The 24,585-nt window shown below is 33.8% G+C and overlaps 1 protein-coding gene and 1 long non-coding RNA gene across 4 annotated transcripts in view; one reads left to right on the top strand and one right to left on the bottom strand.

Annotated features, from left to right (window-relative positions):
• Positions 1-24,585, top strand: part of LOC115215415 (histone demethylase UTY-like) — a 164,259-nt gene that overhangs the window by 91,367 nt on the left and 48,307 nt on the right. For 2 of the 3 annotated variants that reach the window (XM_029784578.2, XM_029784592.2), the window contains 4 exons: positions 10,013-10,133; positions 18,286-18,340; positions 19,986-20,020; positions 23,755-23,848. In XM_029784578.2, the coding sequence (XP_029640438.1) occupies positions 10,013-10,133; positions 18,286-18,340; positions 19,986-20,020; positions 23,755-23,848 (305 nt within the window). The remainder of the gene's footprint in view (positions 1-10,012; positions 10,134-18,285; positions 18,341-19,985; positions 20,021-23,754; positions 23,849-24,585) is intronic. The other variant, XM_029784586.2, reaches the window with a different exon arrangement.
• LOC118763611 lies at positions 313-24,399 on the bottom strand. The gene is made up of 4 exons (XR_004999369.1): positions 24,275-24,399; positions 20,568-20,574; positions 10,409-10,415; positions 313-325 (listed from the first exon to the last, which is right to left on the bottom strand). It is a non-coding gene; the product is annotated as an uncharacterized LOC118763611 (long non-coding RNA).

Here is a 24,585-nt window from a genome sequence, read left to right as displayed (position 1 = left end):
TGTTTTCTGTACATTTTTGGTATTGCCCCTGTGCATCATCGGCACATAAAAACTATCTTCCCACTTAACCTTCCTTTGATACACCAGGTACATCTTATGGAGTTTCTACCTACGCCTTTTCTGTAGATTTAGCAGGGCCATCTACCTGAAGGGATTTATGATTTTTCTGCCTTCCTACTTACTAGGACTTTGGTTTTTGCTAGATTGACTCTAAGGCCCTTTGATTCTAGACCTTGCTTCCACACCTGAAACTTCATCTCTAGTTCTGGTAGTGGCTCAGCTATTAGAGAAAGGTCATCAGCATAGAGAAGCTCCCTGGAGCAGCCTGTCTTAAATGTCTCTGTTATTGCCTGGAGGACTATGATGAACAGCAAGGGGATGAGGACTGATCCTTGGTGAACCCCTGCTTCTACCCAGAATTCTTCACTATATTCGTTGCCAACCCTCACCTTACTGACAGCATCCTTGTACATGGTTTGTACAGCTCTTACCAACCACTTGTCTATCCCTAGTTTCCGCATTGACCACCAGATAAGGGATCGGGGGACTCTGTCAAAGGCTTTCTCCAAGTCTACAAAAGCCAAGTACAGAGGTTTATCTTTGACTAGGTATTTCTCCTGCAGTTGCCTTACCAGAAATATAGCATCTGTGGTGCTTCTACCTGGCATAAAACCAAACTGCATCTCATCTAGGCTAACTCTCTCCCTAATTAGTTGGGCTATGACCCTCTCCATGACTTTCATCACCTGATCCAGCAATTTGATACTCCTGTAGTCATTTCTATCTAAAGCATCACCTTTACCTTTGTAGGAGTTGACTAATATGCTGTTACACCAGTCATTGTGAACTACCTGACTTACAATATGGGTGACGAGACCATAACCAACACCACCAGATATTTTAAGCATCTCAGCAGTGATTCCTGATGGGCTGGGGGCTTTCCCTGTCTTGATATTGTAGGGTAGTTTGAACATAAAATAGGAAGAATATTTGGGCTGGTTTGAATACTAAAGGATTAAAGCTTGTTTCTAGCTTCATTGGTTTCTCCACTCCTTGTATTCCAATAGCTTAGCTCTTGGAGTTCTATCTACTGCACTATACCCGCAACTATGTTGCCTGTAACTTTGTTGATGTCTTCTCTACTTACAAAATTGGCCAATTGCTTGCAGCAGCTTGTCCTTTAGATGCATCCACCTATACTTATATTGTGTCTTTTTATCTTTTCTCTCTCAAAATAGATATCATGCAGTGCTAATTGGAAGTTTAATCTTAGTGGTTTGTTTCCTTATTTTCCTTATGCTCAATCTGCATGATACCAGCAATCACTCATCTATGTTAAAAGGAGGGGAAATTTCTTGCTACAGACAGACAATGTTCATAATGTCTTTCACTCTTTCTATTATTGTATTTTTTTATAATTACAAACAATTTGTCATTTTGCCCACCTAAGTGGTAGATGACCAGTTGATTGATTAACTTTCTGAAATTTAGGTTGCACATTAAATAGTAATACCATTTGCTTCATGGAGCTCCTGGAATCTTGAATTCCCCTTTCCATTTCTTGAGTCAAGGTCTCCATACATACCATTATATCAACCTGCTGGTTCTCAATATGACTTTAATCACCAGCTACAGGGTGTTTGAGCTAAATTTGACAGTGCGTAAAAAGAAAAGAAAACAATATCCCAACCAAAAATAAAAGTATTTTTAAAAGATCTAAAGACATCAAGTAGATTATAGCTGGGAAATAAGTTTACTCTAAGTAGCCACCCACAGTTTCCAACCATGTCTTCAAGGCAGCTCCGGAACTTACTGCATGTGTTCCTTATTCTGTTCCTTGAGAGATCTTCAAACACCTTGAACTTGGCCTTGATGTTGCAGGCTGAGTGGTTACTTTCTTTCTCAACCTCATAATAGCAATCCATGGAGTTACAATTGGGGAATTAGGGAACCAGAAATTAAAGATGATGAAGTCAAAGAAATTCCCAGACAACCACTTCTGACTCTTTCTAGAGATATAGCAAGGAGCTGAATCCTGTTGCCACACAGGTAACCTTCTAGTAACTACCATTTCCTGCCTGGGGTTGATCACAGTCTCTAGCAGCTTCATGAACCTGTAAGAATTGAGTCTAAGGCCCTGTTCAATGATGTGGGTATGTATTTGGGCATGCAGAAACACTCAGAACACCTGTATCTGTGTCATGTCTTGCTTACATCCTTAAAGCTTTGGATAGCAGTCATGATGTTGGTATTTTGATACCCAGCACAAATCATGATACAGGTAACTTTTTTCCAATATTCAGATGACATCCAGACCTCCATATCAGCTAACTTTTCCTCAACTACAACTCTAATCCTTATCATGTCCAACACCATTCACTGTTCACCAATATATCAAGCTGTTCTAGAAAAAAAAAGAGGCATAAAGAAAATCATCAGATTTAGCCCAAACATGCTGTACAATACTATTTCTCTCTATTTTGAAGTAACATTTATAATATTTTCTATAATATTGTTTTTAGTTACTCATTACTCATATTTGTGGATCATAAATATAAATCACAAATGCTGTTGTATTGCTCATTCAAACACCGACTTTAATTATTCTATCACTTATCCTTACTAATTCAATTATGTCATCAACTTCACTTCTGTGTATACATACACTCCCATACCTAAAACATTTCCCTCTCAACAAAAAACTTGTAGAATGTCTCTTGCCTGTGAAAAATGTGGTTGAATTTAACATCACAACTCTTGCACACATTCAGTCTTTGCTCAAGTATTCTCAAAGTTTTCTTTTTCTCAGTAGAAGCCTCTGTCAGAGTGAGCTAATGATAGTTGTTGGGTGCTCAGCACTCCCATATTTATTAACATGTTAGTTGATAGACATTAAAATATTTTTATACCTCACATATAAAAAATGTTTAAAATATTTATTACTTTGAATGAACTAGTTTTAAAGTTAAAATAGGTTTCTGGAATAAAATTTGTTTCTGTATATTTAGTATATACAAGAAAACTAATTTTTCTAAATTACTTAAAAATTAAACCTATATACATTACTTTCAATATTTAAAATAAAAGACGTGAGTAATATAATTTAAAGTAAGCACTTAATGTGGAAGCAGTTTTTTATTACATTAAACTAGCCAGAACTTACTCTCAAGTTTATGAGCACTTTATATTGAAAGAAAAGTGCTTTATAAAATATATGAGCATCATTTTCTGTATATTATTTTGCTAAGAATTTTTAATTGTATCAAAATTAATTTTTCTTTGCATCTGTTAAATCAGTCTGACCAAAGTATATTGTAATAAACTGCTTTACTATTGTAATATTTTTTTTTACTTTGTTAGTGCTGATAAAAAAAATTATATTATAAAGGTTACTGAGAGCAACAATAAAAAAGAGGTCATTGGGTAGATAAAAAAAAAATCTGTGTTCATTGTTTGAGCTTAACAGCTGCATACATTTATATCCATTTCCTTATTAGTATATTATTAGTATCTTTAGTATATTATAGTTAAGTTTGTGTTCACATATTTAACAAAGGGTGAATAAAAAGCTAACTGAAAATGTTTATATAGCGAGGAAAAATCAATATTAGTGATTGACTAATATTATTCTCAATACTAAACAAAAAGCTATAACAACCCAGACAAATTAATATGATTTTTTTTATCATATTAAAACAGACAACTGGACATATTTCAGTCGTAGACATTCTAGTGGAGCTTGACCCTTTGCTAAGTAGTAATGAGGGACACACAAAAGAGATGTATATCTAATGTACACTAGTATATATATGTAGAAAACTATATTCATTTAAGTATGTATAAGTTTCATGGAAGAAAGTTTCAGTGCAGAGTTTAGGAAGTAAGGTTATAGTAAATATGCTGGAAGAAATGATACTGGAGAATAGTTTAAAAATATAAGTTAAAATGGCTGATAACACATCTTTTATTTCTTTCACTTCATTTTTTTACAATTTTGTTGAGTTTTTAAGCAAAAACACCTCTTGATCTCTTGGTAAATTTAGTGTTATTCACATGTGTAGAAAACACATAACATGAATGTTTACAGCTATGTCACAATGAAAGCACTGATTCTCATCTGATCACCAAAGTTAAATAATGTTGAGCCTAGTTAATACTCATACGGGTGACTGCTTGGCAACCTATGTACACACACACACACACACAAGTGAGAGGGAGAGTGTGGTGAAAAGTTACAATAGTGACTCAAGAGCCAAGATGTTGAGTGCCATGCACAAAACACTTGCTCTTTCAGTCAGTTTTGTTACTTTCTGCTGATTGAAAAAGAAAACTGTGTTTATACTCATGTAGTGAATTCCATTACTCCTGTTTGCTCTATCAAACTTAGCCAGATAGATGTGTGTGTATGTGTTTCTATCTCCTTGTCTCGGCATGTAGTAATTGTGAACAAAAATATGTCTGGTAATTGTGCTGTTGGTGTTTGAAAGATGAAGGGAAATATTACCTTGTCTGGAAAGAGTTGGCAGTAGTGAGCGCAATGAGCTGTAGAAAATCTACCTAAATAAATTACTTTTGACCCGTGAAAACAGAAAAATAGATGTTAAAATGATGATGATGAATATATTTTACTAGATTATTTGTTAGTCCAATATGAATGGCACAGATATTGTAGATATAAAAGAAAAAAATAATTTTCAACTTTAAGAATTGTAAATTTGAAGGTTCAAAGTCTAAATTGTGGTGGTGATGGGGGTGGGGTATTTTCTCTCTCTCTCTCTCTCTCTCTCTCTCTCTCTCTCTCTAAATGTATATGCTACATAAGGTAGAATTTTTGAGTTTTGAAAGGAGAAAAAGTTCACAATGTGTGGTGTAGTTCATTTCAATTTGTCTAAGACTAACTGATTGGTCAACAATTTCTATCCTTTGAATAGGAAACTATCTTGAATGGAATATTCATTTGGGTAACAAGGGATCAATTCCTTCTGATTAAGTGTGCATAAAAATATATTGAATCCAAGTCACTGGTTCTTTGAAAATTAATTGAACTCTCAGGTAAACTGGATGATCATGTCATACTGATAGAGAATAGTTCAGTGCTTTTCAGAAGATATTCATTACACATTTATTACAAGTACACCCTTTAACTTATTACCAGTCTAGCTTAACTAAACAAAATGCTATGAATGAAACTGTCTCTTTCAAAATCATGTTTTCATATTTTTTAAAAGTCACCTTAACTCCTTGATAAATCTACTTGTGATCCAAGAAGTGTGGTGAGTGTTTGTTCCATATAAAATCAACATGCTTTTTGAGACTTTAAAAGTCAGAATTTTTTTTGTGGCTCTCCTGTTTCTCATGATTTAAAAGTAATCTACTGACTAACTACTCATACCATTGACACCTACAGTACATTAAACTTTTTCCTCAATTCTGATCTTAAAATGTACTAGCATAATGTGGATTGAAAATAGACAGGCACTTCAAATCTGGAAGTCTTTGCATATATTGGTCCACAATTTATTAAACTGTGGATGTCCTTGTTGTTGTTAATCCCTATGTCTGCCATGATTGAGCAGACCTATGGTTAAAGCCATGTCCAATGTGTGTGTGATTCATGGAGCATCAATATTAAAATCATTCATACACATATATATATATTTTTTATTTTTTATATATATATATATATATGTGTGTGTGTGTGTGTGTGTATGTTTTAATACATTTTAGTATGGGTCTTGCAATGAAGTGTGCAAGTAGGTATCTGTTAGGCCTCAGTTCTTGTTCCTTTCTGTTTTTAATAAGTCTTTCAGGTTATAATAGAAGAGTTTAAAACTGTAGAAACCCCTGTACATTGGTCTAATTCTTATAGCTGCATCTGCAGAAGATATGAAAGAAATTCCAGACATGAAAGTAAACCCTCAATCAAGAGGCCTTTAACTTAGCAAAGGCTAAAGTTCTAAGTTAGGACCTTGCTACTATCGAGGAATCAGCTGTTTACTATACAGAAAAAGAGTAGATAAAAATTCCATACAATGTATCCAGTACAGGTACCGCATTTTTTGTAACCTTTGATTCCAAAGCCTTTCCAGATTACTGATTTTTCTGAACAAGGGTGGTCACCTCTAAATTAAACATTAAATTTATTTAAATATATTAAATGAAATACAGGTACCTGTATAAATGATGCAAATATATTACTACTGTACTGTGCAAGGAACTATAAAACAACGTAACTAGTCTGGCAACTGCAGGAGTTTGAAGTTCTTGCTTATAAATTAATGCAGACCATTAGTGTCCAGAAAGTCAGTATTGTACCTGTATAAACTATGGATGCATAAGAGATGTAGAGGAATCACAAGCCAATTAAGAGAAGATAGACTTCATATGTAGTTTATTGATATGGATATGTGATATGTTTGAAGGCTGTCAATTCTGTAAAAACGTGCCGAGTGCTTGAAGTAGGTATAACCTATGGAGAGGGGTCTTAGAGGACATAGGACAGAATGATGAAGGCTAACCTAAAGATGCTAAAACTTACTAAAGTGGTGACAAGGGATGCCCATGTGTAATGAACACACAGTGTTGAAGTCTTGCTCATTAGTGCAAGTATGGCAAACTGAATGATAAAATGGTGGTAATGATGGTGACCAAAATGTATATATCTACATCTGGGTCTCTTGCCCATTGTGTTCTTGTTAAGACTCTCCATCTCATGCCTCCTCCTCTTCATTACCCTCTCATCCATCTCTCAGCTTCTATCCTATTCACTGTACCATGCCACCTGTGTAATGAGGAATTGCAGTTGGTCTGTGTTTTCATTTTCTCCTACCACTACCACCCTTTTGATGTCCATCACTTTCTCTCTTACTATTGCCCATATTTACTATTATTCCTCATACTCTCTTTCATTATTCATTCTCGTATCACTCTTGCCTTTTACATCACATTCCCTCCCTTTATTCTTAATCCATGAACGTACCTCTGTTCTCTCATCTTCTTACCCCATTACACCACTCTTCTGTCTTTCCATTTAATCCCTGTACCAGCAACTATCTCCCATTCCTGCCTCCTCTACTATTGTGTTTCTCCAATCATATTCTCTCTTGTTTCACCTTCTTGTCTTGATTCTTCATCTATTATCATTCTCTTATTCACCCTCTTGAGCAGATGGGAGTTGACATAGTAGTGAAGACTCATTAGTCTTATAGGTGACATGGTAACACCTGATGCTTGTGTCATAATAAAATACACCAAGTACACACTGGTGTGAGAAGGGTATCCTGATATAGAAACCATGCCAAAAAATGGAGCGACAATGAGACATGGTCTTTGATATATCTAGGAGAGCAGTAACTCCAAATGAAAACTGACTTGCATTTTGACAACCTTCTAATCTGTACCAACGTGAAAAGCAAACATAAAATGATGATAATTATAGTGAATTTGTAATAATTCCTTAAGAATCAATTTTCTTTTATTTTGCTGATTTTGACATGTATAGGAGGGGAAAGGAATGAGATAAGCAAAATGTTGTTATACAATCTTCAAAAATATTTGAAATCTTACAAGAATAAGAGAAAATATTATAAAAATGATTAAACACGTTTTTTTTTATATTTTGAATAGAAGAAAAATACAGGCATTTTGGAGGCTAGTTTAAATTTGGCAAAAACAGATATTTACATGCAAAAGATCAGTTTTGTTCTGTTTTCATGGAATTGCTTCACAAGAAGTAACAAAAGGAGATAAATGTTTTTATATATTTATTAAAATGAAAAGTGTGTAGACAAGGATTAACAAGGGTTGATACATGTATAGGTAGCATAAAAAGAAAATATTGGTGCTACATAAATGCCAAAATAAGCTAAGAACAAAAGAATACATGGTAAAATTGGCCTCTCAGAAGCATTGGGTAGATGCAATAAATAATTATAATTAATATGAACCTAAGTAGCTTTTATTACTATATTATTTTCAAAAGTTATAAGTATTTGAGAAAGTCTTTTAGCTGAGCCAATTTTATAATTTTTTAGTTTCTATAAAGGTTGTCCCAAATTTTATATACAAGTTGGCATAACTTTTTTTTTATAAACTGGCATAATTCATTCAGATTGTATGTGTTGGTAGAGTAATTCTTCTGTACAAAAGTACCACTCAACATAATCTTCATGCATTCTGTGCTATTGTTGAATTCATCTCTCAAATCCTCTTTGAAAAAGTTCAGGTGTGAACTGTTGTATGAACTTCTTCACAGCCATTTTCACCTTGCCTGTTTTATTAGATCATTTGTACCTAAATACTTCTTCACTAGACTTTACAGGTGGGAGTTGTATGAGACCAGATCCTGTCCTGGCTATACAACCTGGATGGGAGTTCACTAACTAGCCCAATTTGCTGATTGCTTGATTTGTTACCAAAGATGTGTATAGTCATGCAATGTCATTGTAAATGTGCATCCCTATTGCCTTCCTTACCTTTTTGAGTTTCTCCCGTGTACTGCTTGCTGTTCATAGTACAGTCACATTCCAGAAAATCTGGGAGAACGACATCTTTGTCATCCCAAAAATGTAGTCACCATGTGCTGATCCTGAATTTCTGGGGCCTTAGAAAAGAGGTATAACACCATTCCATGGATTGAGCCTTCATTTCAAGATAGTAAAGGTATGGCTTCATGTCATCCTTTGTTACTAGATTGGTAAAAACATATCTTCATTGGCTTCAAGTGCTTCAAACAGATCAGAGCAAGCTTCCATCCATCTCTCTTTCAAATCGAATGTCAACTGCCAATTTTCCTATTTTGTGTTCACTTTCCAATACCCCAAATCATCCACCATTTTTCTTATGCATTGTCCCTTCAATCAAGTTGTATAGCAACTTCATGGATTGTGATTTGTTTGTCCATTTGAATCAATTTATATATTTGGTGGTGGTTTGTGCCAGTAGTTGTGGTTGAAGGTTTCTCACTGTGTGGTTTGTCTTCTGTGCTAGTTCCCCTTGCTTTAAACTTTGTCCGTTGTATATTGATTTAGAGGAAAATTTTGTAAATTATCTTGAACCTAGTCAAAAAAAGAAAAGAATTTTGATTCCACACGCACACACATATGGAGTATATCTTACCCAATTCCTTCATTTTTTTATGGATTATTTCTTAGTTTTCTTAAAAATAAATATTTCCAGATTTGTTTTGATCCGTAGGGGAATTTTATAGTCTGTAGATTGCAGATTATATTATATACAGGCTTGAAGCTCTATGATTCTCTTGGATTATACATTTTCAAATATATTAGAATTATTCTGTTAATTCTTTAGCTTTCAAATTATTCTGTTAAATGTGATGCTTATTTGTTTAGATTGTTTTGAATTAATCATCCATTACATCATAGCTTTGCAATTTTATTGATATGATTGTTTATGTTTTAGAATGGTATTGTAGTTAGGTATGAGAGGCCAGATCTAGCTGGTATGATAAAAACAGGTAAAATATTTTGGCCTGACATGGCCCGTTTAAATGTGCTAAAGCACTAAGCTAACATAAGGCCAGAACACATTTTCTTACTAGTGATAGATATTGAAATTGTAACCTTTTAGTTTATAGTACAACACTTCATCTCTTACTCAAAATATGGTTTAAATGCATTACAAATATCCAATATTGGTCCAGGGTCATACATTTTGGATTAGAGATGTAGTCAATTTTTAATGACCTTAGTAGTTGTCTGGTACTTAGTTATCTTAATAGGACAAAAGCAAAGTTATCTTGAAATTGATGGAATTTAAATTCAGAACGAAGAAAGGAAACTAAAATACTATGTGATATTCAGATAACTAGTGTCCTTTCTTTTAAGTAAAAATACACAAAATTATTGAGAAAATATTTGAAAGTATTCTTTGAAATCATGTATGCCATAATTGCTAATTGGAAAAGATTTTAACGTCAAGAAATATTATTTTCACCTAAGATAATTATAAGAAGCAAATTCTTACATATACTTTTTTTTTGTTTACTTTACAGGGCTATCAAGGCTTATCAGCAAGTTTTATACATCGAACCAGCATTTAGTCGAGCAAATGAAGTGCATCTGCGGCTGGGGTTGATGCACAAAATTTTGACTAATTATGAAACTAGTCATAAGGTAATTATTGTATGTTTTTGCAAACTTTTTTTTGTTGTTTTTTGTTCCTTATCAGATGACTATATAACACTTTCTTTTTTGTCTTTGGTCAGTAAGTGTTATTTCCTATTTGCTTCTGTCTGTAAATCAAAAGAAATGACTACTATTCCTTTGCTTTTGTGACCTGGGCATCAGTGTTTTGAAATTGGCCTATTTTCCATTACATTTCAGACATGTTCAGCACTGAGTTGCTGAAGCAGAAATATCATTATATCAAATATTCTACTCAATACAACAAATTTGCTTGTCAGTTGCTTGACCATAGCCACTTGAGTATGTCCCTTAGTGATTGATAATATGTACATCACTGAGCAGGATAGTTTGGGAGTATCATTGCCATGTGTTGAGAAGGAGTCTTTCGTGTTTGAATAAATGTAACAAAAGCAAAGTTTGAAGGAAATATTAGCCATTTTTCATACTTACTAGGGGTAAGCAAATAGGAAATAACAGTTGCTACCTGCAGACAAAAATCATGTTACGCAGAGTGATTTATGCTCACTTGTTGATATGTATGTGTGTGTGTATATGGTTTCTTGGTTTTGAGGAGCTTGGTGAAGACGATGTTTAGATCAACATAATTACATTTTTATCTGTCCCTTTAACTACTAATATGGCGTTCTAAAGAACTTGTTCCAATTATTACATATTGTGCATTCTTTGCTCTCAAAATGTAGTGTGATACCTTGCTCCAGATAACTTTACAGAAGAAAACTGGAACTTAGCAAGGAAATCTAGATATTTTTTCATGTGTTTTATTATTATTTTACCTAATTAATTGACTTGGCAGTTACCTTGTTGCCCATTTTTTTGCAATATTAAAAAGATGCATCTCTTTTGGGCATTCCAACCAATTAACTTGGTTATATTCAAAGATCTATCTTCTATCTGGTCCACTGTTCGTACAGAATTTCTTCCAATCATATACATTTTTCATTTGCAACAATGTTTTTAACAGCTTACAGTCCTTCTTAATAAGCCATTATGGTAAATAAAAACTGGAACAGTATTCATCATTATCACTGCCTCATCATTTTACATCTGCTTTTTTATACTGGCATGGGATGAACAGGTTCAATTTTGAGACAGCATTTTATGATCAGATACCTTAACTGTTGTCAATCTGTTAGTTGTCTATTCATCTTTGGGTGGAAAAAATTCTCTTTTACCTCTTACATGTTTGTTCATTCTTTAGTTAATATCATCTTGTAGAAAGCCCCCAACTTCTGTGTGGTTAAAAGTTTATTCTGAGGTTTGGCTAGTCCACCCCTTCTTTTCCAGAATTAATATTTTTCATGAGATGTTCTGGTGTCTTGTTTTACTAGAAGGTAGACTATGTTTCAATCCAAACCAAATATCTCCTTCACCTAACCATTCTACACATTAGTATTTTTTTATCAAATAACTTCATATAAAGTTTTCTTGTTTATTTAAAAGAATGAGCACTTTGTCTAAAATGAAAATTGTGTTATTACTATTAAAACAATCTTCAGCTAGTGATAGTGTAATTTAAAGTATTTTAAAACCATTAAAATACTTCATCCTTTTCATGAGCTGAACATTTAGGAAGTATTTGATAATAGTTTCTATAAGAAATTAACTTACTTTTCCTTAGCCAAATGGTTATTTTTATGGCTTATTGATATGTATGAAACATAATTTTAAACATAGGGAAAGTATATCCTATGCATTATCAATTAAACAACTTTTTCTTTTTTTACATAAAATTTAATATTTAGAAAGAAAGAAAAACTAATTTATTTTGAATGTTACACAATATTAACTCATTGAAGATAAAATTTATATGAGATGGTTCTTGGTCCTGTTTCCAACTTATTGAAAACCCACTCGTAATAGTGTATTCATAAAAATCTTCTCTAAAATCTTGTTATAGATTCCACAATAGTTTTAGGTGAAAAACCTTTTGTTAATTTGTTTGCAAAGTACCAGCTTAATATACAACTAAGAGGTATTTTATCAAATCTATCCAATCCTAATTTTTAAAATCTTGTTAGAAATATGATCTATAAAAGCATGAAATTCAAGTAAAACAATCCCATTATTAACAGCTATGTTCTTTGTAAAATAGTATATAACATTTTACTCATTTCGTTATTGGTATGTTATTTCAGTATCTACAAGACACAGGGTATAATTATCAAAACAAATCAAAATAGATGAACATCAATGGAATTTGTATCTTTGTGGTACCAGTGCCGGTGGCACACAAGAAAACCATCCGAACGTGGCCGTAGCCAGTACCGCATCGACTGGCTTCGTGCTGTGGGCACGTAACAAACATCATCCGATCGTGGCCGTTTGCCAGCCTCATCTGGCACTTGTGTCGGTGGCACATAAAAACACCATCCGAGCGTGGCCGTCTGCCAGCCTCGTCTGGCACCTGTGTCGGTGGCACATAAAAAACACCATCCGAGCGTGGCCGTCTGCCAGCCTCGTCTGGCACCTGTGTCGGTGGCACATAAAAACACCATCCGAGCGTGCTGTGTCGGTGGCACATAAAAAAAACACCATCCGAGCGTGGCCGTTCGCCAGCCTCGTCTGGCACCTGTGTCGGTGGCACATAAAATCACCCACTACACTCTCGGAGTGGTTGGCGTTAGGAAGGGCATCCAGCTGTAGAAACACTGCCAGATCTGACTGGCCTGGTGCAGCCTTCGGGCTCCCCAGACCCCAGTTGAACCGTCCAACCCATGCTAGCATGGAAAGCGGACGTTAAATGATGATGATGATGATATATATATATATATATATATATATATATATATATATATATATATTAACATCTTAATTGTATTTGAATTAGATGTAGTTCTACTCAGTTGTAAATCATATCTGAATTTTAGTATTAGACTATAGCTCAAACCCATTTGAATGTTTCTTTTACAAAATCTTAAATTAATAAGTTTCATCCTGTTCAACTTGCCATTCCCATCTACTTGAAACATTTCTTTGATATCAATTCTGTAATCAGTTACATACTTAATGACATAAGATTTTATCATTGAGCAGCATTTATAGGAAAAATGATTTGCTTTGCAAAGCTTTCTGAAAAATGACATATGAAGAAAATGTTGGGGAGGGATACACAGCCACATGAAAAGTTAATTTTTTTTTTTTTGGAATTGTTTATCATTAATGTCATCCCTGGCAAGAATAAATTAAAGAGACATTTTAATGAAATAAAATTTTAAATATTCATGATTAATTAGCATATTTTAATTAGTAATATATGCAGTGAACATTAATAATATGCAATGATTTTTAATGAATTTGACTTTATGATTATATTACATTGATCTTTTGTTAATTTTGTTAAAACCCAAAGCGTTTTTTTATATACTAGGAAATTAGTTTGTTAAAAAATGAAAGGAAAATATGAAAATTTTATCAAAATATTTCTTGTTTGACATACATTTTTATATGCTTTCTAATTATAAATGTAGAGCTACTATTCAAAATGTACTTGTTTCTGAGCAAGGTATTTAACTCAGTCTGCTTGACTTTCAAAAGCAAGCTCCATTTATATTTCACAGATCAGTAGTTTGTAGCAGGAATAGTACCCTGCTGTAAAATTAAATGGTCCTCCAAAAGCCGTTGCACCTATGAAATGAAGATAAAACAAGAGAAAAATCTAGGATTATCTTCTATAAAGATAGTTAAATATTCAGACCCAGTACAAACTTAAATTAATTTGATGTGATAAATGTCACATATTAGCTTAGAAAGAATGACTTGTTTCATTTGTTTCTTCAGTCTTAATTGATGTATTTAATCAAAGTATTATTTCCCGTCATTATTAAAAACATAATCTCATCTATTTGGCAAATTCTTGATCCTTTGGGTGTATAATTCAGATTCTGAAGCAAAGAAACACTAGATAGTATTTTTTCTTCTCTTCACAATTAATAAACTGTTTCTGTTCTAAATGATGTTGCAATGATCTGAAAAGAAGATAGTGAAATGGAGCGAGCTTAGGAGAATAAAAGACTGTGATGTAAAACTTCCATGTTTATTGACATTATCTTTCTTGAGTGACTTAGGTAATGCATCTTGCATTATCATGTAGGGACAACAACCCTTCATAGTTGACCAATGATGGGTGCTTTTTATGTACGTTTTTGTGAAATGTTTCCAATTGACAACAGTACTTTTCTGCAAAAATTCTTGTCTTAGTTTAACACTTCATGATAGACAACATCCTTCATATCCTACCCGACACAGAGCATAACTTTTTCCAGATTAGTCCTGGTTTGAGGATTGCTTCTCTTTCATTGGATGTTTAACCATTGTCATTTTATTGGATATGATTATAGAAAACCTATTTTTCATCACTTGCAATGATTCTACTTAGGAAATATTCTGAAGCAAATCTTCTCTTCAGTGACAAGTAGAGAGCAACCCTTTTTTAAAGCTAAAAATCAGTCACATGATGAGGGACCCACTGACCAAGTTTAGACACTTTTCATTGTTTATAAAAGTGTTCTATGGTTAAAATGCATCTTGAATTAAACTGTTTTGCTAATTCTCATACAGTTTACTTCTTGTTTTGTTCAAACACAGTTTTCAGAAGCTCGTTATTGACAGAACTTGTCTGTCCAGGTTAAGGAGGATCTGCAAGAGAAAAAACTGGCCAAACCATTGTTGGCATGTCCAGATACTTAAAGCTTCGTTTCAATGGGCAAAAGGAATGTTTCTTGCTGCTTTTATTGCTGAAGAGCCCCTTTTGAATTCATTTAGCATGCAGCATCTAATATGTCTGATCTAAACTGTTTTAAAAGGATAAAATCAATACAAACTTCTTAAGAAAGAAGAAAGCAATAGTATGTAAATATTAGTGCTCATTTTACCATAAGTATTGAAAAAAGTAGCCTTGAAAAGATCATGTTGAAAATATTACAGGTCTTTCTTTCCAACCTAACAACTTCTAGTTTGCATTAACTTTGATGTATATCAAGGTTTGGTAGTGTCTTCCACATTCTTCCTTCTGTGCCTTAACTTAACTTGCTGTCACCACATACTCCTATGCAGATGTTATTTCCTTTCAGTTCTCTTTTATTCACTTGTATACATGTCATTCACATACAACCTGAACACCTCAGCCAAACATACTCTGCCTTCATGAACAGAGACCTTGATAGTGTCTTTAATTGGAGACATGACAAGCATTGTTTTTAGACAGCACAATGACAGTATTGCAATTTATATCATGAAAACAGTCTTGTATGGCTAACAAAACTAAAACCTTTAAAGTTGTTACAAATGCTGGGTTTCAGTTTCTGATGAGTTCTCATGATGACTTTGTATGCATAACATAGCCAAAGCTACTTTATTAAGATTAAGAATCCTATTTAAAGCAAGAAATACTTCAGCCTTATCAGTTGCTAATACTCAAGCAAAAGTGATATGTAAATATTGTTCATATTCAGGGGATGGTCCTGCTGCTAGATCTACTAGCATTCTAGACCACATGCCAAAAAAAGAAGAAAAAAACACCATTCAGCAGAATGGCAAAGATTCAAAGCTTATAGCTGCTGCTTCTATTGCTAGACCAATAGCCAATGCTCCTCTTAATTAGTTATTACCCCCCCCCCCACTATCTCAGTTACCTTTCTTTCCCCCTACCCACCTCACATTACCTCTATTCTTCATTATCTTTCCCCACCTACTGTTTCCACCAATCACCTTTCTGTGTGTTCTCTGCCCTGTATGGTTAACACCTCATTTATCTGTTATCACTCTCAATGATCATGCATACCTATCACAACCCTCAACTCCATGCCCCTCCTATATTTTGCCCCCTCATTTTCCACTGTCCTTCCTACTCACCCAGTTCAAACCTCTATATCACCTCACTTATTCTCACCACCCCCAGTGTTCCTTGAGGGCATGTCCTGACACATCTTTACCACCACCTCTCTCTCACTACCACTCTCTTTATCCTACTCTCTATCTCACTGTCCTTTCTTTTCCAACCAGGGTATCCATGTATATACTCTACAGCTAGACAACTATCCCTGACCCTCTATACCTTTTGTCTCTCATCAACTGGCACAAAGTCACCCCTACCTTCTAGCTGAGGGATTTTTGTCTTGCAAGGTAATTGACAATCCTGTTGGTGTGGAGCCATGTGTAAAGCATCCAGTACACTCTGTAAAATAGTTGGCATTAATTAGGACATCCAGCTGTAGAAACCATGCCAAAACCCAAAACAGACAATGGAGCCTAGTGTGGTTGCTGGTTCCACCAGCTCCTGTCCAACCTCTGCCAGCATGGAAAACAGATGTTAAATGATGATGTCCTCTCCTAGCTCACACATATTTCTACTCTTACTATGTCCTGTATTATGGAGTCTATACTAAATGCTTTTCTTGATCCTTTTTCCTTGCTCATAATTTACCCTACAGATTTTCAAGCTAAAAATCAAACTCATTAGTCTTACAAATTTGACTGCAAAGCTCTTCTCATTATCTTATCTCTTTAAAAAAAAACAAAAATAGTGAAACATAATGTTTCATAACATTTATTTTGATATAACTGTTTTAGTTTCAAATCTCACTCAGTTTCGTTTGAATTTTTAATATTATATGCCAATCAGTTGGAGTTAGATCCAACACTTGTTTTTGACTGACTTTTTTAGCCTCTGAATCCAAAAATGACTTGTTTTCCTGTATGGCATCAACTTTTTGAGCCACAAGATACCCTCTCTTCTTCTCAAAAACCTTTGAAATATTGCATCTTACAAATTTGTGCTTATTTTATAGAACATTTTCAAAATTTACATACAATGGAAAATTAAAAAAATTGCTTGACTGTAATGCTTGTAACAACTTTATTTTGTTTATTGAAAGGATATTGTTACTATAAATCAAATTGCATGCAAGTAGTTATAGTAAAATTTACACTTATTTTTTCCTGGAGTGTTCAGTCTATGGACATTTTCACTTTATGCTTCAACAATAGTCATCATATTTATATCCCAATCCAGCAAGTGTTTTCACGTACTCGCATTTCTCTCCATGACCTTCAAATCAAGGTTTTCTGAGAAGTTAGCAAGACAGCTATGCAGAAACTGCAACTTGATGCTTATGCAGCAACTGAGCATTTTGTAGTTCTCCAATAGTTTCTGGGAAATTTCAGTGCAATTCTTTGCTGATGTATTTCCAAGAAAGTTCTTCACAATGAAAACCAAACATTCTTTTTGAGTTCTGACATTATCTCAATAAAATGTTCATTTTTGACGAGCTACCAAATTTGGACCATCAATCACACTGGCTTTGGTTTTTTTTTTTTTAGTTGACAGGCCAGGAAATGCCAAACTGAGGTACTTGAAACAATCATCTTCAGTTGGCAATGCTTTAACGAATTGCTTCATGAGACCCAGTTTCATGTGCAGAGATGGGAATACAATTTTCTTTGTCAACAAGTGGCTCATGTAAACTGTGGTGATCACCAGGTTTGAGGTCAGATCTTAGAGGCCTATTCTTCTATACCCTATGTTAGTCTCAAGTTTGCTGTCCAATATATACAGAAAGCAGGGATATTTGGTGTATCTGACCAAGAAGGAAGCATATCATTTTAAGGTCAACACAGATGATTCATTTGTGTTTATGGTATTGCAACAATTCAGTTACTCTTTTTGTCTCTTTATTCTTCAGGATATGGAGACTTAAAGACCTAGGTTTCCGACTCCACAACAGACTCCCTCCATGCTTCAAATCACTAGTTCACTTACTTCAAAGCTTTGTCATCTCTCCTCTGCTGTACAATTATGTGCTTATCACTCTCGTATGACCACATTCATGTAATTTCATGCATCTTAGCACCAAGTCAGCCTGGGGTAACAGTAGAAGATACTTGTTTGGCACCTCACCATAGAACTGAATGCAAAGCAATAGAGAAACTGTTGACTGAAATCCAACTTTTTAATATTTGTTTAAATCATAATTTTATCTCTGCTAGCTAAAATTTATGTCAATTTGAATCTAGTTTATACATCATATAGTTTTACCTTATTTTGTGGAAAATTGTCTTTCTTTTTATATTATTATGTTATTAAATACCTAATTTTCTGTCCATTTAAATTTTTGTTTGACAGCATTTCCGCTTAGCTCTTCAAGATAGTAGTAAGTGTACTGTGTCAAAAGCTGAAAGTAAGTTAATTTGTTTCATTTTGAGTTGCAATTTCTTCAAATATTTTTCAATATTTTATTATAATGCATTTATCAATTCTCTCTCAGTATGACTTTTTCTCAATCATAGTGCTTTAAGAACAACTTTATCCAAAATATCCTACCTTTTTTGTTTTAATTCATTAGAGTTTCGTCTGAAGGAGATTTTGCTGCTATCTCAAGAACATTAAGTAATTATGTTGGCTTTCTCATTGGCTTGGGTACAGGCTCTCTTGATGGCTTATAAATGTCTCTGTATTAACAAAGTTGATCTATCTATATAATCAACAATTGTTTTATGTATATATTGTTATTCTTCTAATATATGGATCTGTCATGGCCATACAGTTAAGTTCACTCAGCAACCTTGTGGTTACAGCTTTGACATCTCTTGCAGGAGTCTCCTACATCTCAAATATGGTATAGGTTCTTGCAAAAGCAGCCATTTACACAGTGGTCTGTTTTTTCTTTTATTTACATACTGGGCATTATAGAGTTGCTTGCAATGCAGTATATGAAGTTGGCAGATAGGCAGCTGAAGTTTTGGGGGTAATTTTGTTCTTGGATTTGGGATCAGTGGTTGATGTAGAGACAAATATTGCATATGCAGCAAGTGTATATGAAAGAATCTCCTTCATTCTACCAAACAAGGTGTTAATTATTGTGTTCTGCTGATGGCTGTGTCACTGAATAAACAGAATATATTATGTGGTATATACTACAAAAAGTGAATTAACCAACATGTTACTTGATAATTAGGTTGGCTTTGAGGGCAAAAAACACTTCATTCTTTCATAACAAGAAGAGGCAGTTGACTAAGAATACAATTATTCTTTGAAGTGTAATGTAGCATGCTGTGTCATCTAGTTATGAATTTACGCTGAAAACAATGAATTACAATAAAATGCTCAGCAATGAGAAAGAAAATGTGAAAGCCAAGAGAAGCCTCAGTGATGAATAGCTTCAGCACGTTTAAGAAGGAAAAAAAAATGTTTTGAAGATCTCATATTTCTCAAAGCAAGTTACTTGTTGCAAACTGTATTAAGTCTTTTGTTGTAGTAGAGGTTCATATAGGCCCTCTCTGGTACAACTGTGACTTTCAAAACATTGCTGGTCTGGAACCTCTTATTGGCACTAATTTAAACTAATATATTTCATTTAATTATGTAAGTAAATCTAATATTTGTTTAATTTAGAGTGTATTTAGTTCTTTTATAGGGCTGGTTGAGATTTTAAAAGAAATACTTTGGGATACCAAAAAGGGTAGTTTGATAAATTTATTTAACAAGTAACTAAAAATTTTTTTAACTAGTCAGAAGATAACTGTTGATAGGATAAGAAGCATGGCATGTTTTGAATTGTGGGCATTCTCATCTGATAAGCCTGAATTTCGGTGGAGAAAATACGAGGTTATGTGTGTATGATTATGCCCAGTGAAGTTGAAAATTAAAAAGCGTAGAACTTTACAGTTTTCTAAAAAATTTAGAACTGGGATATCAACCTTGCCCTAACTGGTGCTAACAGCTTAATTATAAAGATTTGCAAGTATCTTATTACTAATTTACATTTTCCAAAAAAATAAGCTGCTTTATTATATTTACTTTTTCTCTTTTTTTTTTCTTTCCAGTACGTTTACATATAGCTCATCTATTTCAAGTTCAGGTTAGTTTTATCTCATTGTTTTTAAAATGTATTTTATCATCCTGGCAGAAAGCATAGAACTCTATATATCTGAGAAATATTATATTTTATCTTGTGGTACAAAGAGAAAGAAAGGATTTGATAATCTAGAAATGGCATGAATAAAATCTGAAAGCTGAAAGGATCAAATGTTTCAATGAATCTGAGAAGAAAATTTATTAATGAGTTAATCACCCATTTTTTTTATATGAGGGAATTCAGTTTCAACACAAAGACTGTTGTTTCAAAACTTCTTGCTTTAGCCTTCTCAACTGAAAACAAGCTTTAGCCTAGTCTAGCTCCTTCCACCTGCCCATTCTTCTTCTAAGTTAAAAAGTGGGTGAGCTGAGAAGGTGTCTGCTTCTGACTGCTTAGGCACCTAAGACAGTTAACAAACTCATGTTACATGCAACCAGATGATATTTGCATGCAGATGATGGCTGTGGACTTAGATTATTGTTGCAGGAAAGATTTTGTGCTTCTATCTTGACAAGAACAATTCAAACTAATATGTGAATTCCTTATCCACTTGGTAACTACAATTCAACAAAAATTAATGTTCAGTGAAGGATGTTTGAATGGCAGTTGTTCAAGCAACAGAGGAAGGTGAGAGAAATGTATATATCTGATCGTGCCAGTTAAATGAAATAGGGTTTTCTGAATCAAAACTGACTGGGTTCTGAAAAGAAACCAAAGTGTCTCAAAGTTTAGCTTGTCCTACTATGATTGATAGAATGTTTTAGTTTAATGTTGTTTAGTTGAAAGTAGTTTATAATTTTGGGTTTGTCAGTGCATTTATATTCTTAAATTTAGAGGATCAAATCTCAGCAATTTAAAATACCAAAGTACATTTAAATTAGTATGGTGCTCCATTTGCCTGTTTCTTTTTGTGCTTGTTTGTTACTAATTAAATGACATTGGAGGGGGAAGTGTGATCACTGCTATGCCAAGGACATAACACATAATTACATATACAACAAATGTACAGGGCTTTTTCAGCTGAATTTTTTCGATCAACTATCTTGCAAACCCCTCTTGATAAAGAAAGTTTTACTGATAATAGACTGCTTTTTATCTGCTCAGCTTATTAATACAACAGGCATACCTCACCCTCCATCGTTAATTGGTTCCACAAGACACAACTTAAGTCGAATTAACTTGTTTCTAGGCTAGGTTAGGCAAGGCCAAATTTACTTGTCGCTAGTAAAAAAAAAAAGTAATCTAAATTTACACATACAATTTAGTGGTGTTTACCGTACATCACTGACACTTTGTTTATGATGTGGTTTGCAATAAGACATGGTAAAATAAAAGCCTTTTTTAAGCTTAAAAACAAAATCATTGATTATTATTATTTTGCAATAGTAAAAAAACTAAATTATTTTAAATTTACCAATACATACATACAATTTGGTGGTTTGCATCATGGATGTAATGGCTCTGGATCACCAACATCAAGAGCTGACTCTGGCTGTTCTTGTTCGATGCACTTAAAAAACTAGTTGAGAGTTCCTTGAACTGTTTTCTATTTCTTTTCCTCAAGGATTACATTATAAGGAGCAAAAGCTTCGTGACAAGACCCCCATAATTTTGGAAATGGGTTGAACATTTGGATCCATATCCTCAAACATAGAAAAACCTTTTTCAATGTATACAAATGCTTGCTGCATTTTCTTAATGGTACAGTGATGTAGCTCAGGTTCGACTCCCTCTTCTTTATTATTTTGCTGCTTGTGAAGCTCTATCAAATCCTTGTTCATTAGGGACTGCTTGTCTTTTTCAAATAAATCTGTAAAATCATCCTCCAATCCATTTCCAGTCCTTTGCTCATAGTCACCAACGTTTTGTTAATGGCAACATTACCAAACTCCTTAAAATCATTCATGAATTGTGTGCATAGCTTCTTCCATACACCATTCATAGCCATGCTCTGTACATCATTCCATGCCACTGCTGTGTTCTGTACAGCCTTGTCGATATTGTATCCCTTCCAAAAGTTGTGAAGTGTTATGGACTCATCAAGATCAGTTGCAGCTATTACATGCCTCAGCATACGCTTCATATAGTAACGCTTGAAGATACCAATTATTCTCTGATCCATTGGCTGCAGAAGAGACATGGTATTCAGAGGGAGGTATATGATGGTAATGTTGGGGTCAAAATCTACGATGTTTTGCAGGTGGCCAAGAGCATTATCTAAGATAAGTAAAACCTTAAAAGGAATCCTCTTCTTCTTACAGTACTTCTCTTCTACTGGGATAAAATGATTGAAGAACCAACCTTCAAAAGCAACAACAGTAACCCATGCTTTTGAATTAGCCATCCATATAGCAGGGAGAGATGCCTTGGGTATGTTCTTCTGGGCACGGGGTTTGTGTGCATGATAGACGAGCAATGGCTTTAACTTAAAATCTCCTGCACAATTACCTCCCAACATAATGGTCACACATTCTTTTGAGACCTTGTAGCCTGGAATAGTTTTCTCCTTGGAAATGAATGAATGGTCTGGTAATACAATCCAGTTTCATCTATGTTAAAAATCTGTTTGGGAAGAAACCTGTTTTCTTCGATGGTTTTTGTTTTAATACATTAGGAAATTCTGCTACTGATTGTCCATCAGCTGATGCACTTTCACCTTGCTTCTTAATGGAGTGATAACTTCCTCACTCCTTAAATCTCAACCATCCTTGACTTGCCTTGAACTCTACATCTTTCTCATCTGGATATTTCTTCAGGTCCTCAAAGACAACGCTTTCTCTTCAATGATTTCTTAACTAATAGTAGCACGCTGACAGTTCAACCTAACAATCCAAAGAAAAAGAAGCCTTTCCAGTTCTTTAAAGATTTTGCCTCTTATTAATGTCAGCATTCTTCATCCCTGGAGCTTTAGATTTGATATGTTCTAAAATCTTGTCCTTATTATGTACAATCATTGATACAGTTGTCTTGTCCAACTCATCCCAAAAGACCATGCAATTGCTACTACTTTTTCACCTTTTTTATGGTGTTTTATCATAGCGAGTTTATCTTCCAACGTTATAGCATGACACTTAGCACTTTCACTATGAATTTTCTTAGAAGCCATGGGGGGCAAAAAATAAAGTCACAAATGAATGAGAATAAGAAAGTGGCCAGTAAACAGACATAAACAAATCTGAATTCAAAATAATTGCGGGAATCACGAGTGACAACGACGCCTAACGGTAGATGTTGGAACTACAGTGCAATATGAGCTCTGGAAGACCAATAAATAAGACAACTCAGCTGATTTTATGATTTCGTTCACTAAGCTACACTACTTTATGGTGTGTATCTTAATATTTACTGTACATATTTTAATATGATTTTATTCTTATTTTTAGTACAGTAACATGATTTTATGTGCTTTTATTGGTTTCCTAGTCATTTTACGATTCCAATATTTATGGTGGACAGATGTGGATTTGAGTAAAATGACTTAACTTGATTTTTATTGTTCCATATATTATTTTTGAAAACTGACATATAATCAAGAATGACTTAAGCTGAGGTATGCCTGTATATTGTTTTCAGATTTCTTATCGTCTATCATTTAGTTGTTTCAGCAATTGTACCGAGGCACTGGCTTGTAGATAGTCTAAAAACCTTTTAGTTAATTTTGAGAAATGGTTATAATTCTTTATATCTTAACATATAAGAATCTAATTTTTAAATTTTTATTTTAAAAACTTTTTTAGGGCAAATACAAGCAGTCGAAAGAGGCTTACGAACAATTCCTTTTACCTGAAGACATCACTGACAAAATAAAAGCTATTGCTTACAGACAATTAGGTAAAATATCTTAAATTTGAATTACTTTTTGCCTTTATTTTTGCTCTCTAATTCCAGTCTTGATTTTTTCATTATTTTTTTAGGTCAGTTTTTCTTAAAATTTATGCACAGTATAGTATAAAATTTATTGACAGTATTTCACATTGACATGTGGTAGATCTGATGCTATTTTGTTGTTTCTATAGATAGTATATTTTCATTTAAAAAATAATTTTTGAGACAATATTTTTTAAATTTAATTTCTATTATTGGAAGAGTGATTCTGCAAACTGGATAATTAGAAAATATCTTTAACATAATTTTAGTTATGTTAAATATGAGGGGTTTCTATGAGAGGGCATTGAAGGGAAAGGCAGTACAATTCTTTACTTTCCTAAAATAATTGATAATTGTATTGGCACTGAGAAATTTAGTGAAATAGCAGACCCTTAACACATAAAGCATGATGGGCCACAATCGTGGCCATCAGGTAGAGACCAACAGGCCACGATCGTGGCCCAAATAGATGCATTTAATTTATGGGCGTTTGTTGGAGTCTAATGTCACTCAAATGCTCCAGAATGCAAGAGGACTAATAGTTCAACGAATGACTTTTCAGATGATATAAAACTTGCCACCATTATTTACTAAGAAGATATTTTAACTATTTTTTGTTTTGTATGTGTGCATGGTAGTTTCATTTTCATAAAATGTGCTCAGCAGTCCATGCTATGTAAGTGCAAATCCCAGTGCTTTAT

Source organism: Octopus sinensis, linkage group LG1 (assembly GCF_006345805.1).
Source record: "Octopus sinensis linkage group LG1, ASM634580v1, whole genome shotgun sequence".
Classification (NCBI taxonomy): Eukaryota; Metazoa; Mollusca; class Cephalopoda; order Octopoda; family Octopodidae; genus Octopus; species Octopus sinensis.
This window is presented reverse-complemented; position numbering and strand designations above follow the sequence as displayed.